Consider the following 18,817-nt stretch of genomic DNA (forward strand, 5'->3'; position numbering starts at 1 on the left):
GCCGTGCGGGATCACGTGACGGGAGCTCTGCCAACTGTCCTCTTTGATGAGAGCCTCGAGGCGACCGTTTTGTCCGTTCACGATGGTGACGCAGCGGTTTGTGCGGAACTCCGCCTCCCTGGCATCCTCTTAAATGTGTTTGTCGTAAATCTATCAGGCTCTTAATTCCATTTTAACAGCCCCCCCCCCCTCCCCGACCTTGCTCAAGTCTCCTCCTTCTGTCCACCGCAGCAACATCACAGAGATGATGACCACCGTGTCCCTGCAGATCGTCGGCATCATTGAGCCCATCATCCAGCACGCCGACTGGTTCTTCCCTGGAGGTGAGCAAAGCGGGGTAGGAGGCGGGTGGCCTTCTGTCATCCGCGTCCTCTAAAAGAGGTCCTCTTTCCCAGAAATCGAGTTCAACGTGACGGGCAACTACGGAAGTCCCGTCCACGCCAACCACAACGCCAACTACAGCTCCATGCCGTCTCCCGACATGGAGATGGCCGAGCGCAAGCAGAACGATCAGAGCCGCCGCCCCCTCAGCGTCGCCACGGATAACATGATGCTGGAGTTCTACAAGAAGGACGGGTAGGAAATACCGTAGCGTAGTCCCTCCGTAGTTGGGGATAATTTCTGTGAAGTGGAATTACTTATTTAGATATTAATACATACAATATTTTTGTATTAACGGCATGTAAAACCTGCTCAAGACCGCTCATGCTTGTGTGTGTTACTGTAAATGTACACCCTGGGGGGCAGACAGGAAGCGGCTATAGTCACCTTTACACTGCTATTACACAATCTACTGGATGTAAGAGAGAAGAGAGAATAAGACATAATATAGACTTAATATAGTATATGTAATATACTGTATATCAGATTATTATTATATATTATTACATATATCATTATTTTTGTGTTAAATTTAATTACTTTTTAAATTACAACTAAAATAAATTTAGTTATACAAAATCATCAAATATTTTTTAATTTTATTTAAAAACTCGCCTCTTGCCCAAAGACAGCTGGGATAGGCTCCAGCATGCCTGTGACCCTCGTGAGGATAAGCTGTAGAAAATGAATTAATTAATAAATTTTATTATTTTTTTATTACAAATAAAATAAATTTAGTTACACAAAATCATCAAATATTTTTTTATTTTATTTAAAAAATTGCCTCTGTCCCGAAGACAGCTGGGATAGGCTCCAGCATGCCTGCGACCCTCATGAGGATAAGCGGTAGAAAATGAAAGAATGAATAGACTTAATATAGCATACACAGTATGTATATAATATACTGTATATCAGATTATTATATATTATTATATCATTATTTTTGTGTTAAATTTAATTACTTTTTAAATTACAAATAAAATAAATTTAGTTATACAAAATCATCAAATATTTTTTTATTTTATTGTAAAACTTGCCTCTTGCCCGAAGACAGCTGAGATAGGCTCCAGCATGCCTGTGACCCTCGTGAGGATAAGCTGTAGAAAATGAATTAATTAATGAATTTAATTATTTTTTTAATTACAAATAAAATCAATTTAGTTATACAAAATCATCAAATATTTTTTTATTTTATTTTAAAAATTGCCTCTCTCCCGAAGACAGCTGGGATAGGCTCCAGCATGCCTGCGACCCTCATGAGGATAAGTGGTAGAAAATGAATGAATTAATGAATGAGTAGACTTAATATAGTAATATAGAGTATGTATATAATATACTGTATATCAGATTATTATATATTATTATATCATTATTTTCGTATTAAATTTAATTACTTTTTAAAATTACAAATAAAATACATTTAGTTATACAAAATCATCAAATATTTTTTAATTTTATTATAAGGCCGATAATACGCTGGTTAAGGGGCGTTTGGTTGTCCAGAAGACGAGATCTGGCATGGAACTGAACTTGATCGTCCCCATAAAGACGACAAAAGACTGTCCTCATTGTGTCTCGTTGTCTCTGTTTGAAACACGCAGCATCAGGAAGATCCAGAGGTACGGTATTCCGACTTTTCTTCCGTCTGACTGTCCCGATGCCAACAATGCGGGCTATTGTGTGTTCGTGTTGATGTTGATGTTGCGCCATTGTGATGTCTGCCACCGGATGGACTCGTTCAACAGCGTCAGTTTGAGAGTCTTATTGTCCTGCATCGTCAGCCCTGGTTAGCATGGAGGTTAGCATGGTGGACTCTACTGTACATACTGTACACTTGAGCATCACGTATGTTCAATGTGTGTTGTCCGACGCGCTACTCTGCACCCGAATGCCTCTTGTGTAATAACTAAAGACGCAAATCTGCGCATATAGCTTGATGTTCTCCGATTTCGGATTGACATTTGCTATTAAAGTTGTAATTATTAGATTGAATTCAACAAATTTAACGTATAAAAGTACCCATAAACACATGGAGTCATGGTGCGTTCAAGGACCACCAAGCATTTCATCTGCATAATCATCTATTTATACTGTAAATGATTACCCACTGTGGTTAAAAAAACTTTTTTTAATTGTTTCGGGCCGTCCCCCATCCCCCGCCCCTGCTGCCAACACCCTCACAACGCCCCGCCCCACCCCGCCCTCCCTTTGATTTGATTGGCTGTGCGTCTGTGTCCCATTGCAGCATGGGCGTCAGGGTGATGGACACTTCTTGGGTGTCCCGCAGGGGCTCGTCCTCCTCGCGCAAAACCTCGTCCACGCCACCGAGCGTGCGGGTGCCGACCCCGCCCGCCGACGGGCCGGTCCCCGAGCAGCCCGGGGACCCCTGCGGCTCCCCCTCCCCCACCCCTCCTCCCACTAGCAGCGACCGAGCCAGGTAAGGCAGCCCTCCTGTTCCCCCACTTGGCCCACCCCACCCCACCTCCCATGCCAGGCAGGCGCCCCAGAACAGCGGCGGTCTCACCGCCCCCCTTCCTTCCCGAACGCCACCCTTCAGCTGTTCAATGACGTCAGACGCGCTCATGTTGTCTTCTGCTTTGCCGTCAGCCCCCGCATGTTTCACAGCATCACCTTCCATTGTCGCAAGGCTCTGCAGTGGATGAGGTGACGCTTCTTCTTTGGCTTTTTTGACTTCAACTTTGACCTTCAGCACTCCTTCAGGAGACCTTCTCTTCATCCACTTGGACTTCTTCTCCTCCGTCCCGCATCCCATCAAACGTTCTTTTTTTTTATCATTCCAGCTCGGATGATGCTTCGGACTCCTGTAACGCCTGCCCCTCCCCCGAGGAGGAGAGGCCGCCCCCCCCTTACCCCTCCTCCTCCGCATCCTCCTCATCCTGCTCCTCTTGCTCGCCCTTCTCGCTCCCTCACCCCCACTTCTACCCTCGAGCACCCCCCGGTATGCGCCCGCTCTCCCGCAGCCCCGAGTGCGTCCCCTCCGGCCCGTCGCCTCTCCCCCGTCGCTCGGGCTACAGCCCGCCCCCCTTCCTCCACTCCCTGTGCCCCTCCCCTCAGCCGCTTGACGTCAACTCCAACCCCAGAGCCAGCCCCCCGCACCTGCCCAAACAGGCCTCGCTGTCCGACCCTCTGCATGCCCCACCCCCCGACTCCAACGGCTCCACCCCCCTCTACATCAAGCCCCCCCTCGTTCTCACTCGCCACGATCTCTTCCTGGGCTCCCCCAAGCCCCCAAACACCCCACTGTCCGCCCCCCCGCCTTGGGCCACCTGTAGCCGAGAGCGAGGACGGAAGGCCGCTAGGTAAACACGCACCCACTGACACACTCGCGCGAGGGAGGCGTGGCTGTGCTGCCATGAAGCCCCGCCCAGCAGCAGTGGCCCAGTTTTGCTCGTTGTGGTATCGAACCCACGTTTAGCCCGAGCGCCACGCTTTGCCATCCGTAACCTTGCACGTTGCCAGGGGAGTCGGTTGCTCGGCAACAATGGAGCGCCAAGGCCCAGTGGGCGGCGGGCGATGAGTCACATCGGAAACAAACTGTACAATACGCAGAGATCACTAACTGTCAATCATCATGATGTCATAGCATGCTCATTTGCATGGCTCCGCCCAGACGTTAAACGCTTCAACCGTCCTCATTGGCTGGACGCTGCGGTCGTCACGTCCTCCCTGAGAGAGGAAGAAAAAGATGCAGTCGGAGTTTGATTGGCGGCTCACGCGTTGGGTGTGTTTGTTTTATGTAAGGGTGCAGCTCTGATGGGTGACTTTGTTTGTCTCGCCTCAGCACGCTGAAGAACAAGGAGCTGTCTCCCGTGATTGGACAAAAGGGGTTCCAGGTGACGGTGACCCCTAGCGGCCAGTCGGAGCACAGCCCACACACGCTGAGGAGAGGTCAGAGGTCGTTTGATCCCGCACCGCATCGCCAGCCTTGCGTAATTCAACTTCTCCTTTTCCCTCCGCAGCAAAGAAGCTGGCTCCGATCCCTCCGAAAGGCCCGTACGTCCCGACGGGCGGCGTCTCGGAGCAGTCCACGGGTCAGCCGTCTCCGGTCAGCCTGTCGCCCACCCCGCCCAGCACGCCTTCGCCGTACGGCTTCGGATACCCGCAAGGTTACGCCACCATCGGTTCGGTGGGACACATCCACGCCGCCACGCCGTCGCTCTCCTCGCCGCCCTCGCTGGCCGGGACGCTCACCAAGGCCCGGCCCACTCCCAAGCCCCCCCGGCAGAGGCCGAGCCTGCCTCCCCCGCAGCCGCCCTCCACCCCCGGCACCAGCCCCCAACCGCTGGAGCACTCTGGCCTCCTGGATGGTTTGTCTCCTGGAGAGAGCATGTCCACAGGTGAGCGTTCGCAGTACTACTTGTAGTACTACTTGTAATACTTGGATGGAATATGAAGGAAAATACAGTAATCCCTCGCCAGTATATTCCATAATAAATCATTGATGGCCTATTCATAGCCAATAAATATGCATATTACAGCACAGATTGACGTAGTATTGAGGATTGTTAAGATTAGGTGGTTAGCGCACAGGCCACACAGCTAGGAGACACGAGTTCGATTCCACCCTTGTGGGTTTTTCCCGGGTACTCCGGTTTCCTCCCACATCCCCAAAACATGCTAGGTTAATTGGCGACTCCAAATTGTCCATAGGTATGAATGTGAGTGTGAATGGTTGTTTGTCTATATGTGCCCTGTGATTGGCTGGCCACAAGTCCAGGGTGGGATAGGCTCCAGCACCCCGCGACCCTTGTGAGGAGATAAGATAATTTAAGATAAGATATTTATTAGTCCCACAAATGTTGCGTTTGAAGGTGACTATAGGGGTGTTATTTTATGTCTAGAGGGCTCTAATGTCAATGCTGTAACTACAATTTTTTTATTTTTTTGTACGAAAGTAACTACAAAAATACCTGAAGGAACTTGACTTCTGATGGTGTTGGGCGTGATAAAGGAGGGATTACTGTACTGTATATGAAAATACATATACTCAGGATGTACTCGGGATGTACTCATGTTTGTTGTTGACTCACTTGCAGCCGTTTGAGTCGTCATTGTGTTTATCAGAGGGACTTTTAGGGTAAGCAGGACTTTCTGTGGCCCCCACCAACCCCACCCCTCCCTCCCATGAGTCCCACCCCGGCGTCTCATCGCGTCCATTTTCCTCACCGCTCGCATGGCGGCTGATGCATGATGGCCGGTGTGGGCGTGGCCCGCGCGGTGGGGGGGGGGGGGGGTGCTGGCTGTGCATAACATTAGCTCGGCACCCACGACGCCTCGCTCTGGCTGAACCGCTCCCATTACCCGCCCCCGCCCCCGCTTTTCTCTGTGAAAGTCACCGCCACCTCCTCCCACCAGCCCCTCTCCTCTTGCTCCGCCTCCCTCCCAGTCAGGCCACTTCCTGTATGTGGACGTGACATTGTACACAAGTACGGGTACGTTATTTTATACTGTATAACACCCCCCCCCACCTTTTCATCCTGTGTGTTTTTACACACACTCCATCGCCCAGCATGGCCACACCCCCCCACCCGGAATCTTCCTCCCTTCCCAAAACCCCCCTGTGACTGTCATGTGGTTGTTTCCTCCAGACTCCCTGTGCAACCTGGACATTCCCGTCATCAACATGGAACTGGACGGTCTCCTGGACCTGGCCCGCATGTCCCACCTCAGGCACTCGGTGGCGCTGATGGACTCCGCCTACCACAGAACCGCCGAGTCGGAGGAGGAGACGGAGAGCACAGTGCTATGATAGGATGGCCCCGCCCCCACCCTCACCTATCCTTGGCTGCAGAATCTGGTTTATTAGCGGATCATTCCATTTTTTTTATCTTTTCTTTGCCTTATTTGATCCACTTGCGTTGCTGCCTTTAACGTCACTCACAAGACACGTGGACGTGGGTCTTTTATTTGTGTGTGTGTGTGTGTGTGGATCATCAAGCGAATGCATGTTGTAGATATGTCATGCTGAATAACACACGGGTCACTAAAGGTTCCAAGGTCTTAGTGCACATTGATTATTATTATGATTATTATTATTATTGTCTATACTGTACATTTGCAGAGTTTATAAGCAACACTATCATCAAACACCCAGATTTTATATTTACACACACTTCCTCCCAAGAGAAGGATTTGGATGAGCCTTTTGTAAAGTGTCCATGCGATGGCGACGTAGCCGCAGGCTGGCGTGCACCAACCACGCTCATGGTGGCCACGCCCATGCTCACATGAAACCAAAATATTAGGACAAAATATGATCAAAAAGTCATCCCTCACTGCACAAATATATGTGTTGGTATGGAATGTCGACCGGGACACACAAGCACCAGACTTAAACTCTGAACCCCCAACCTCACCTCCTGTCCGCCCCCGCTCGGCTCCCATTATGTCTTATTTTCTTTTATTATGTCTACTCTATTGTGTAATAGCAATGTACGAGTGACCATAGTGGGACTATTTCATGTCTCGAGGGCTCTGATAATGTTAACAACCGTATTTAGAAGGTCGCAAACAGGTTTTCTATGTCTTATTTTCTCTTATTATGTCTACTTTATTGGGTAATGGGGTGTAAAAGTGACTATAGGGGTGTTATTTTGGGCTCTAATAATATTAAGAACCGTATTTAGAAGGTCGCAAACAGGTTTTCTATGTGTCTCTTATGTCGATTTAATTGGGTAATGGGCTGTAAAAGTGACTATAGGGGTGTTATTTTGGGCTCTAATAATGCTAACCACCATGCTTAGAAGGTCCTAAAGAGGTTTTCTATGTCTTATGGGCCATATTTTCTCTTATTATGTCTATTATATTGGGTAATTGGGCATAAAAGTGACTATAGGGGTGTTATTTTGGCCTCTAATAATGCTAACCACCATGCTTAGAAGGTCCTAAAGAGGTTTTCTATGTCTTATGGGCCTTATTTTCTCTTATTATGTCTATTATATTGGGTAATTGGGCATAAAAGTGACTATAGGGGTGTTATTTTGGCCTCTAATAATGCTAACCACCGTGCTTAGAAGGTCATAAAGAGGTTTTCTATGTCTTATGGGCCTTATTTTCTCTTAATTTGTCTATTTTATTGGGTAATTGGGCATAAAAGTGACTATAGGGGTGTTATTTTGGCCTCTAATAATGTTAACAACCGTATTTAGAAGGTCGCAAACAGGTTTTCTATGTCTTATGGGCCTTATTTTCTCTTGTTATGTCTATTTTATTGGGTAATGGGCTGTAAAAGTGACTATAGGGGTGTTATTTTGAGCTCTGATAATGCTAACCACCGTGCTTAGGTCATAATGAGGTTTTGTAGTCTGTCTTATGGGCCTATTTTGTCTTATTATGTCTACTTTATTGAGTAATGGGGTGTAAAAGTGACTATAGGGGTGTTATTTTGGGCTCTAATAATGCTAACCAGCGTATTTAAAAGGAAGTAAAGAGGTTTTCTATTATTTATGGGCCTTATTTTGTCTTATTATGTCTACTTTATTGGGTAAGGGGGTGTAAAAGTGACTATAGGGGTGTTATTTTGGGCTCTAATAATGCTAACCAGCGTATTTAAAAGGTCGTAAACAGGTTTTGTACACTCTAATTCTACACTGGATAAACGAGGGATTACTGTACATTGACTGAACCCGTCTGTCTTCCTACGGCATGTAGGGTTACCTTTCGCAACCACACGTTTTAACTGCGGTAAAAGCAGCATTGTGCTCATTGGTGAGATGTTGGTGGTGTTGGTGCACACCAGCCTCAGACAATTCAAGTGTATCAGAAGGTTGTGTGTGTGTGTGTGTGTGTGTGTGCAAGAGAGAGAGAGCGCAAGGCCACTCCGCCTGCAGGCATGCAAACATGCAAACATGCAAACATGCAAACATGCAAACATGCTTTGATCATGAAGAAGTGGCCTGAAACGTGCTATTTTTGTCCCGAGTGCCCACACGCTGACGATGACGACGCGGGCGTGCAAGCATACTGTTTATTTTGAGCAGAGTATTTATACAGATATATTTCCGAAGGCTTTTTACGCGCAAGATTTCAGACGTGGGACCAGACTTTCCTTCCTTGTCACATGCAAACGTATCCAGAGTGTAAATACGTTGTGTACATACAGTACATGCTCTGTATATATGACTTATATATATATATATATATAAATATAAATATATATAAAAATGATGTAGATGTATAGGTATACTAGCTGGATTGATATGTCACACGCTGAACACATAAAGACAGCTCTCATGGTATTTGACATTTAACCATCCCATTTTAATATTGAAATTATTTCCAAGAATATCTGAAAATGATCATCTCTCATTTTGGCTGCGTATGAATGATCCTTGATGGTTTATTTATGTTGCTCGGGTGGTCCCACCTTTTCCATCATACAACAAAACTGACGCATGCGGGGGCCATTTTGACGCAGAGATGTTCAAAAACACCACACGCGTTTTTATTTATTTGATTTTAATCTTGTTATTATTTATTTGACCTCGTTGTTGCGGATGTTTTATTTATTTTATAGTTTGTTTGCATGTGGTGTGCCGCAAGCCGATGACAAAGCATATCGTTCATTTTATCAGCATCGACTTCTTCATGTTCTCTACGCCAGGGGTGTCCAAAGGGGGCTCTGGGGGGGCTGCTTTTTTATTGGCCCACGGCACAGTCAAAAATTTGAATTTAATAAGAAAACTTGCAAAAAACAGCAAAAATTGAACTGTAGTAATTTTCCAAGAATATAGTCAGTTATTGGGACAAAAAGGAAATATTATGTATTAAGAGGGAAAATGATGTATTTTTATTAGCATAATGTTGAAATAATAAAAAGATGTTAACAAACAGAACAACAAACAAGTTTTTGGAAAATTACATATTACAAAAAAGTCTCAACAGAATAAACTGGTAATTTTATGGGGAGAACTTGGAGTCATTGGAGTAGAATAGAACTGAAATATTAAAGTAATATAAGTTTTTACAAAATATCAAAGTGGCCCTCGCTGGAAAAGCTGTGCTGTTTATGTTGCCTTTTTTTAGTATTTTGTTTTTATGTCCCGGGGGCTAGTAAAAAAAAAAAAAAAAAAAAAGCAAGCCGCCGTCTGCAAATGGCCCCGGGCCGCCCTTTGTACACCCTGGAAAGATGATTGTGGTCACGATCAATGCTATTAATGTTACTTTCTTCTTTTAACTTTTCTTTTTCCTTCCTTTAATTTGTTATATTTAGTATACCGATATGTCACAGGTCAATAAAAAATGAGCTGTAGGTTGCAAAGGGTCCCCGGGCCACAGTGTGGACACCCCTCCTCTCGGTATTTTTTTCAGTTTGTGAAGGAAGCAACTTTTTTGTTGTGGTCACAACATGGCTAAATCCTAGGATGGAGTACGAATAATAATCTGAGATTTTGAGAATAAAGTATGAGAATGAGACGTTAATATGATGATGTCATACGTGTGAGAGGGAAACGTTCCTCTTGCTTCAGGCAAGTTTTTATTTAGAAGGTTTCAGCATTTAAATTAGCACGTCTAGCCCTTCTCACTTCCGCCTTCCTTACCCCGCCCCCTCCACATGCCCAAGGCCAAAGGTCACATGAGCCCCCCCTTTTCATAGCTGTCTCAGGCAACGCCTTTTACAGATGACTAAAATAATCTGAGCGTTTCTGAGAATAAAGTCGTTAATTACGAGGGAAAAAAAATCGAAATCTTTGTGCTCAACTGCTCTGTTTTGCTGCCACCTAATAAATAAAAGCTAGCCTGAAGAGCTATGCCACTTTATTCTCAGAAATGTACATCTTTATTCTCGGACATTTACATTATTTTTGGTCATTTGGGACTTTTTTGTCATAAATGTTATTTTTTTTCTTGTAGATTTACAACTTTATTCTGGTAAATTGCAAAATACTCTTGTATTTTCGGTAATTTGTGACTTTTTTTCTCATAGATTTATGACTATATTCATGTCAAATTACACCCTTTTTCTTGTAAGTTTTTTCCTTAAATGTGCGACTTTTTTTCTCGGAAATGTCCGACTTTATTCTTGTACATTTACAACTTTTTTTCTTGTAAATGTATGACTTTGTTGTCATCATTTTACACCTTTATTATATGTCATAAAGGTGCATCTTCATCCTTGGACATTATTCTATGAAATGTACGACTTTTCTCGTCCATTTACGACTATATTGATGTAAATTTCCAACATTGTTCAGATAAATGTTCAGCTTTATTCCCCAAATCTCAGATTATTATTATGTTCCAATGTGTCCCTAAGACCGGGTGGCAGAATCCAATGCTGATGTTTGCCAGCTGAGTCGGAGAGTCAGCAGTGTTTACAATATGATTATTAGGAATCATCTCTTATGCTGTGTTGCTTTTGTAAAAAGATCAATCAATCATCACATAGAAGGCGTTTTTTGAACACCATTAGTTGGAATGTAAAAACCTTGCAGGTTGTGTGTGCGTGTGTTTGTCGTGTTGATACACGTGTGAAAGTGAGGCATGCTTTTTACCCGCACTCTTTAAACGTGTCACCTTTGCCGCGCGAGCAAAGAAATGGAGAAATCCACGCTTCCGTTGTTTTTATTCTTTTGCCCTGAAAGCGTCTTCATGTGCTGCCGAAGCCTACGAGGTCAAATGAATCATCTTGACTCCTTTCCTGCTGAGGAGGCCCCAATAAGTCTTCAAATGTTTGTGACAAAAGTGTGTTGATGCTGTTAAAGTTTGACCTCCTAAAGAAAAACATCTTGTCCCAAAAATATGTGAGGAAAAAAAAGTCATCAGAATGTTGCAACAATTAAAATGTTTTTTTAATCGGACTTTTGCTGTGTTTTGCTTTTAACACAGGGATGGGTTTTTATTGGCCACAGACACATTCTTAAAAATATGACTGAACAACGTATTGTTTTATATATTTCAATCTATTTATAATGTTATGGGAATAAAGTTATTATGTTACAAAAAGAACATTTTTAAGATATTTAAGTAGAAAGTTGAAATATTTGGAAAAACCAACAAGAAACCTGTCAATTGTACCATTTCTGTCACGTAAATAATTCCTGTTTATATGTGGTTGCCATGGAAAAGGGTAAGAAATTCCTTGTAGGACCAAGATATATCTCTATAATAATATAATATAATAATCTCCAGCGAAACAAGACAATAACATCCACTTCTGTCCATCTGTCATCCATCTCCATTTCACGAATGTGCCCCTAAAAAAACAACAAGAGCAGTTTGACTTCCTGGCTCTCCCATCGCTTGGCAACACGTGACGTCACCCTGAGACCCCGGATGACGTCTCCGGCGTCAGGTCACATGACTCCTCATTTTTTCTCGTTTTGCCGAGGCTCGCCAGCAGGGGTCGCCGATGCTCTGCTCAGACTCGGCGAAGCGGCGAAGAAGGAGCTCCTCCACGGGCGGCTTAGGCTAAATGGACTGACAAACGTCTCGTTTTGACGAGGGATGTCAATCAGGTGATGATTTCACTCCTGGGTTTTTATATTTACTTGATATTTGAAAGAGAGGGGCTCTTGTTAAGCTATGACGAGCGACGCATCGTGGACTGGTATTTTCTTGGAATCCGCTCAACCGTGTTTGACAGCGCGAGGCTAATCCTGCTATCATTTCACTACTCGATGTTTTGCTCCCCTTCACTGCTTTTATATCGGTATTTTTTGGCTAATGTATGCTCATTTAGTAGGTTTGGCAACATCACAAATGTTGAAATAAGATGTAAACATACCATGTATGTAAACATCATTATTTACAGAGTATCAAGGTGATGCTAATAGATGCTACTTGCTAAATGCTAAAGTCCCATTGGATGGAAGTAACTTGTCGACTACATAGATTTACGTGTATTGTGGTACTCGTTCTGACATTGAATAAATGTCAATAAATCACAATCACTTCCTTCCGACTTAGATGTGGTTGCCATGGAAACAGATAAGATACCCAAATTCGCCTCCAAGGACGAGGAAATCAACTTTTGGAAAGCTCTCTACCTCAAGTACAAGACAAAGTGAGTGATTCATGATGATTGTTGCTGTGATGTCACGTCGTTCCCGGCCAAGATGAGGTCATCCGAGACGGAGCGCTGGCAAGAGGCTTACTGCTAGCCTCCATTTTTAGACCTTTGGCTTTCTTACATAAGGGCGGCTTCCCGTGACATCCACCCTCTCCTCTCTCCTCTCTCCCGTCGGACTGCAGCTGCCAGGAGGCTCGCGAGGAGCTGCTGGAGTTCCAGGAGGGGAGCAGGGAGCTGGAGGCTGAGTTGGAGGCTCAGCTGGGCCAGGCCGAGCACCGCCTGAAGGACCTGCAGTCTGAGAACCAGAGGCTGAGGAGCGAGGTGGAAACACTCAAGGTAAGACCTCCGTACGCTTTGTAAATATAAGTTGCACCCTCTTCAAGAATGAACATACAAACATTTTGCACACAATATTTTATATTATATATATATTCATTCATTCATTCATTTTCTACCACTTTTTCCTCACGAGGGTCTATATATATATATATATATATATATATATAATATTGTCCTTTGATAATAAATACACAATAAACACAATTAATAAGTATTATGTCATATATAAGTAGAACAGTTATACATTAAAAAATCCTAATCTTATGCTATTATATTAAAATATTAAAAACTTATATATTACTTATATATTATATTGTATATTAAAAACTTGTGTTTTCAAGAAAAAATTTCACATTTTGGAGAATCGAAGTCAAAGTCATGTGAGAATAAAGCCCTTTATTTTTTGGGGGGGGGAAAATAATAAACTAATGAGAATAAATGATTTTTTGTTTTTTTTACAAGAATAAAATTGTATATTTTGGGGAAATAGTTGCCCCTTTTTGAAAGAAAAAAATAAAAATTTTGATTAATTTCCAGTGGAAAAAGTTGTACATGATTATAAAAAATATATAATTTCTAATATAAAATATTATAATATATAAATAATAATAATAAATATATAAATAATACCAAATTTTCTGAATGTAAATGTAGAGGGTCAAGATGCAGTCAAGGTAAGAGGTGGAGTGGAGTGTCCTGTCAGCCTGGGAGACAAAAAGAAGGGCAAACACGCGTGTCTAAAAATGTAGGTCACGACACGAGCGAGGAGGGAAATGAGGTGATGATGAAAAATGAATGAGAAGACGCGTGTCGCTAAATGTAAAGCGTGACGGCGTCCTCCCCCAGGAGAGGCTGGAGCATCAGTACTCTCAGACCTACAAGCAGATCTCCCTGCTGGAGGACGACCTGGGCCAGACACGCAGCATCAAGGAGCAGCTCCACAAATACGTCCGAGAGCTGGAACAGTCCAACGACGACTTGGAACGAGCCAAAAGGTGAGAACGAAATCTTCTTCTTCTTTTTTGCGCTGAGCTGGATTCGACTTGGACCCGTCAGGGCGACCATTGTGTCCCTGGAGAACTTTGAGCAGCGTCTGAACCAGGCCATCGAGAGGAACGCCTTCCTGGAGAGCGAGCTGGACGAGAAGGAGTCGCTGCTGGTGTCCGTTCAGCGTCTGAAAGACGAAGCCAGAGGTGAGGACGACTTGACGCGTCAACAGTCAGCCGGTGATTGAACGCGCTTTTGGTTTCGGCAGACTTGCGTCAGGAGTTGGCCGTGCGTGAGAGGCAGGCAGACGGGAGCAGGACGTCCGCTCCGGGTTCGCCCACGCGGGACGACGTCAGGATGGACTCGGACGTGCAGGCGGCCGCCGCGCCTCTGAGCAAAGGTCTGGACGGCGCCCTCCTCGCCAAGGCCACAGGTCATCTTAATTCCGTGCTTCCAACTTCTTATTATTTAAGCGCGGGGTTCTGATGTTTGACCCGTCCTGTCCAGGTCTGCCCACCGTCTACGGCACCAACTCGCCACTGACTCCCTCAGCGCGGATATCGGCACTCAACATCGTCAGTGATCTGCTGAGGAAAGTCGGGGTGGGTGTCTTTGGATCTCTGCAAAACCTTCCGCTCCCCGTCGTCGGCGTTCCTCCCCGGGGAGTCAATGAGCCTCATCCTCGCTCTTCTTCTCCCGTCAGGTGCTGGAGTCCAAACTGGCGGCGTGCAGGAACCTGGCCAAGGACCAGAAGGCCAGGAGGGCCTACCCTCTGGACAACGGCAACATCCTCAACGCAAACACAAGCACGGGACACTCGCAGGGAGCCCACATCTCCTACCGGGACAAAGCGTGAGTCCGTTAAAACATGATGATGTCATGATGAGGTCACATGTTGTCATTCGGGGGGAAAAATGGTAATATTTTGGGAATAGAGTCATAATAACGAGAAGAAAATGTACAAGAATATTGGCATAGTTGGCAAATGTAAAGAAAAACTGCATTAGGATTTGACGAAAATAAACGTACGATATTACGTACGATATTACATGCTGACGCCCAGTTATCTTTGCAGCCTGGAGCCAGGGACCCTCACGGCCGTCACGGCCCCACCTGGCACATCCTCGACCGGTTTGGTGCCCCTCGCCGTTTGACCCTCACAGCACGCCCACCCGTAAGCCTGCGGCGGCGCCACCCCTCTTCTGCAGTCACAGCGACGTCATGTGACTTGTCAAGCTACACACGACTAATATGCAACTCAAGCACCCACTCAGCAATAAGTTCAAGGGTCACAGCGAGCGTCAACGTGCACGTCGAACAAAATGTCCAAGTGGTCTCTGAAGATGTCCTAAATAATTGCGTCCTGGTTATTGATGTTTTGTCCACGTCCACCACGTTTAAACGGCGCTGTGAAGGAGCTGTGTGTTTTTATTTCATGTGCTTTCTGACAAAAGGCGGTCAGAGTGTGTGTGCCATTGGACCGGTGGTCATATTGATCGTTTACATTCCAGTTGAAGACGGCAAACGGAAGTCAAATCATCAGATTTGGAATCCGGTTGGGTTTGCACTTTCTTTTAATTTATTCATGTGCAATATCACCCGTGTGTGGTTGTTCTTTGTATATTTAATGACTGATATTTAAATAAATGTTTCAATTAAAAAAAAAAGTCTGACTGGCAGCATTTAGCTCCACCCACCTCCAGACTGGTAACCTGTTGACGTCAGAGCAGTTCCGGACATTTTGTCCAACACCGCCCCCTTGTAGTCAGGCTTGGAACTACATTGCTCCGCCACACAACATCCACTGTGCTCACCAATGCCCTCATGTGGTCAAGTTTAGAACTACAATGTTAAAACGTTTACTTTCACTTTTAAGTTTAATTGTCCAAGATCATGTCTCAAAACAGACACATAATTAAAAAACAGTCATTATTCAACGTTTTCCATGTTTACAAGAGGTTAAATACACCTTTCTTGATTAGTGAAAGGACCAGGTGGGCAAAAATGGTGTTCAGCTCATCAGTTCATTCATTCTCTTTCTATTAAAGGCCGCTATGTTCAAATGCTTCATTTTTTCTTCATTTCCGCCAACTCCTCCATCTGCTTCCGCCTCCTCTCCATGACCTCCACCCTCCTGGCATCATTGCGTGCTTGCTCCTGGACCCGGAGGTCAGCCACGTCCTCGAAGAACCTGTGCCTGAGTGGTGGAGGGCAAAAGTAACCAAATGTGCTGCCATATTTGCATAAATAAGCACGACATATAAGCATAACATATTCTACCTTCATATAGGCGTTTAAATGGTACTAATCAGAGTTATGAGGAAATGTTTGGATGCAACCTAAACAACGATAGCATAGTTAAGTGTACCTGTTCACGAAAACAGCAGCCAGTCCAACAATCAGAGTCCCAAAAAGAACTGGCTTAGCGAGGCGCTTCCCAGCAGAAAGCCTGTATTGCTTGGTCATGTCAGTATTTCAATAAAAAGACCCGCATTAGATATTAATATTGACATTCAAGTGACCATTAGCTTGTGGCACACATGCACGCGCTCACTGCTGAGAGTGGAGCGGCGGAACCGAACTACTTCCGCTTGTACGTGTTATGACATCATTTCCAATAAAGTTTGGTTGATGACCACGAGTCCTGATTAATTGTGAATAATTATGTGGTCTATTTATATCACAGCGAGGAACAACTTGATTAATGTTGCAAAGTTTTATAACGTTTGGTGTTTACAGGAACTATAGTGCGCGTACCCGGGGAATCGTCGGACTCATTTCAGCGACGGACCGAGTAGTTTTGTTGACAATTCTTCACACGGTTTGACTGCTAACTGTTGGTAAATAGTAGTGCTTTAACCGACCGGAGAAAGGGCTTTCTGACATGTGGAGGAAAGAATCGGACCGCTTTGAGTTTTTACAAAATCTCGTCACCGAATTCCAGGATACGGACAGCGATGGTAAGAAAAACAACAACAATTATCGATACCTCGTTTCATGCCGTGATTGTGGTAATGGTTATGGTTTTATTTGTGGAACATCACATGTTTACACTTGCACAAATAAGCATATCCGGCAAGGAGCAGGAAGTAGCAGAGCGTATTTAATCCTACTCCTTCACCGTGTCTCAGCAAATACTGAGTAGTTACTCAGTAATTATAGTAATTACATAAATAAATAGCGCTCCGTCAGATGGCAGCAGATAATTTCTGCATGTTAATTTGGACACGTTATTAAGAAAAATGTCATGTCATGATATACATTGTGTGTGTGTGTGTGTGTTTCAGAGGCCAAGGAGCAAGTTCTGGCCAACTTAGCCAATTTTGCATACGACCCAAAGAACACAGACTACCTGAAGCAGCTGCAGGTCGCAGACCTGTTCTTGGACATGCTCACAGAGGAGAATGACAACTTTGTGGAGTTTGGAATGGGTGAGGATCATGTCTTATTTCTCTTTATTCCAGAAAGGCTTCTGCTGAGTCATCACATGTTCTCAGGGGGGCTGTGCAACCTCAGCATGGACCCGGAATGTCGCGACATCATCCTGCAGAGCGACGGGATCACGTTGGTCACAAACTGTTTATCCAGTCAGAGGGAAGAGACCGTCCTGTCCGCCATTACCACCCTCATGAACCTGGCCACCCCGTCCTCCCGCCAGGACATCAGCAACGCCGGCATCGTGCAGTGCATGCTGCGCTTCTCCCTCAGCGAGAGCCCCCGTCTGCGCAACCTGGCCGCCATTTTCCTGCAGGACTGCTGCAGCCAGGAGCAGGTTTCCCGAGCCAAGCAGCAAACGGGACCGCAGACTGCGGTCGGAATCCCGCTCCCCAAAGACTGAAGGTTAGCCTGTCGTGTTTCCGGTGGTCAGTATTCCCTCCAGAAACAACTTGCACGCTCTATGAACAAGTGGAAGATAGTTAGTGTCCTACTTTTTTGGGGGGGTTATATATACAGTGTATGCATTTGTATGTATTAACCCATGCAAATGAGCGGAAAATTGAAATCAAGCTTGAAGACATCTGTCTGAAAATCTCATACCTACACACTAGTTTCTTTAATAGTAGCAGAGAGAAGCAGATAATCCATAGCTGAAAACGCTCCGTTTCAAAAGGCGTGGTAAAACTGTCCCTTTGTGATGTCACAGAGAAGCGGACCTCCTTATAAGGACGTGGCTCTCTGCCTTCCCCCAAGCTCTGCTCCTCTGTTTACGTTACTAGCAATGGCTAATAGGGGAAAGCCACATTTGTTCCCAATTCCTAAATACAAGTGGTTGGAGTTCCTGATTCCCTACCAGCAAAAGAAATGCTAATGCTAAAACTAATTACCATTGAGAGACATCTTGAAGTAACCTCTTTTCTTGAGAAACTTGGGACTGTCCAGTCACTACTGGTGCAGGTGCAGATTCTGAAAGATCTAGAAAGCTTTCTGTGCTGGTTATTGTTTGCAGCTGCCCTATAGGAGTCTGAAATTTCGAGGACATGTGTGAAGTTATGGTGTGGCGAGGTGTCACTACGCCAACAACATAGTACTTGGGTGTAACAATGTTAATAATGAAACCGTAGCTTGGCTAACATGAAGGTTGTCTTTTCCCTTCAGGGGACGCCACAGCAAATCATGGCCTTCCTTTCACAAACCCTCTGTATTTAGACATCAAGGCCCTGGCTCGTACCCCATTGAGGCTACATTAGCGACATGCAGGTCGCATTATGGAAATGGGGCCTTTTTGTAGAAGGCTTTATAGGCGGAATAGGTACAGTGAAGAAAATAAGTATTTGAACACCCTGCTATTTTGCTATTTCTCCCACTTAGAAATCATGGAGGGGTCTGAAATTTTCATCGTAGGTGCATGTCCACTGTGAGAGAGATAAACTAAAAAGAAAAATCCAGAAATCACAAAGCATGATTTTTTAACAATTTATTTGTGTGATACAGCTGCAAATAAGTATTTGAACACCTGTGTATCATCTAGAATTCTGACCCTGAAAGACCTGTTAGTCTGCCCATTAGAAGTCCACCTGCACTCCATGTATCATCCTGAATCAGATGCACCTGTTTGAGGTCGTTAGCTGCATAAAGACA

The 18,817-nt window shown here is 44.8% G+C and overlaps 3 protein-coding genes across 5 annotated transcripts in view; all 3 read left to right on the plus strand.

The window, feature by feature from the left end:
• LOC131126217 (rho GTPase-activating protein 44-like) overlaps positions 1 to 11,201 on the plus strand; it is a 29,821-nt gene extending 18,620 nt beyond the window's left edge. The window contains exons 16-24 of one of the 2 annotated variants that reach the window (XM_058068507.2): positions 232 to 323; positions 396 to 576; positions 1,983 to 2,000; positions 2,627 to 2,818; positions 2,989 to 3,045; positions 3,183 to 3,701; positions 4,184 to 4,290; positions 4,362 to 4,739; positions 5,991 to 11,201. In XM_058068507.2, the coding sequence (XP_057924490.2) occupies positions 232 to 323; positions 396 to 576; positions 1,983 to 2,000; positions 2,627 to 2,818; positions 2,989 to 3,045; positions 3,183 to 3,701; positions 4,184 to 4,290; positions 4,362 to 4,739; positions 5,991 to 6,151 (1,705 nt within the window). In that variant the 3' untranslated portion in view covers positions 6,152 to 11,201. The remainder of the gene's footprint in view (positions 1 to 231; positions 324 to 395; positions 577 to 1,982; positions 2,001 to 2,626; positions 2,819 to 2,988; positions 3,046 to 3,182; positions 3,702 to 4,183; positions 4,291 to 4,361; positions 4,740 to 5,990) is intronic. The other variant, XM_058068508.2, reaches the window with a different exon arrangement.
• A 518-nt stretch (positions 11,202 to 11,719) lies between these two features.
• LOC131125012 (nuclear distribution protein nudE-like 1-B) lies at positions 11,720 to 15,405 on the plus strand. 2 transcript variants are annotated; one of them, XM_058066092.2, is made up of 9 exons: positions 11,720 to 11,858; positions 12,310 to 12,406; positions 12,595 to 12,748; positions 13,598 to 13,746; positions 13,808 to 13,944; positions 14,007 to 14,171; positions 14,246 to 14,340; positions 14,442 to 14,590; positions 14,814 to 15,405. In XM_058066092.2, exons 2-9 carry the CDS (start codon positions 12,321 to 12,323, stop codon positions 14,890 to 14,892), a joined length of 1,014 nt encoding a protein of 337 aa, XP_057922075.2. In that variant the 5' UTR covers positions 11,720 to 11,858; positions 12,310 to 12,320; the 3' UTR covers positions 14,893 to 15,405. The 2 variants fall into 2 exon arrangements, with proteins under 2 accessions (XP_057922075.2, XP_078647415.1); XM_078791289.1 differs by having other exon boundaries at positions 14,007 to 14,138.
• Positions 15,406 to 16,527: 1,122 nt separating this feature from the next.
• armc7 (armadillo repeat containing 7) lies at positions 16,528 to 18,310 on the plus strand. The gene is made up of 3 exons (XM_058066095.2): positions 16,528 to 16,698; positions 17,026 to 17,169; positions 17,236 to 18,310. The coding sequence occupies exons 1-3, from the start codon at positions 16,623 to 16,625 to the stop codon at positions 17,574 to 17,576; spliced, it is 561 nt and encodes a 186-aa protein (XP_057922078.2). The 5' UTR covers positions 16,528 to 16,622; the 3' UTR covers positions 17,577 to 18,310.
• The last annotated feature ends 507 nt before the right edge of the window (positions 18,311 to 18,817 follow it).

The sequence above is a fragment of the Doryrhamphus excisus genome, linkage group LG6 (genome assembly GCF_037039965.1).
Source record: "Doryrhamphus excisus strain RoL-2023G ecotype Guam linkage group LG6, RoL_Dexc_Guam_v1.1, whole genome shotgun sequence".
In the NCBI taxonomy this organism is placed as follows: domain Eukaryota; kingdom Metazoa; phylum Chordata; class Actinopteri; order Syngnathiformes; family Syngnathidae; genus Doryrhamphus; species Doryrhamphus excisus.

Excerpts from the sequence above, each read along its gene's own strand:
- LOC131125012 (XM_058066092.2), top strand. The coding sequence starts at position 12,321 with ATGGAAACAGATAAGATACCCAAATTCGCCTCCAAGGACGAGGAAATC. Across the intron at positions 13,747-13,807 it reads GACTTGGAACGAGCCAAAAG|GGCGACCATTGTGTCCCTGG; the intron begins GTGAGAACGAAA and ends TGGACCCGTCAG. Across the intron at positions 14,341-14,441 it reads ATCTGCTGAGGAAAGTCGGG|GTGCTGGAGTCCAAACTGGC; the intron begins GTGGGTGTCTTT and ends TTCTCCCGTCAG.
- armc7 (XM_058066095.2), top strand. The coding sequence starts at position 16,623 with ATGTGGAGGAAAGAATCGGACCGCTTTGAGTTTTTACAAAATCTCGTC. Across the intron at positions 16,699-17,025 it reads CCAGGATACGGACAGCGATG|AGGCCAAGGAGCAAGTTCTG; the intron begins GTAAGAAAAACA and ends TGTGTGTTTCAG. Across the intron at positions 17,170-17,235 it reads CTTTGTGGAGTTTGGAATGG|GGGGGCTGTGCAACCTCAGC; the intron begins GTGAGGATCATG and ends ACATGTTCTCAG.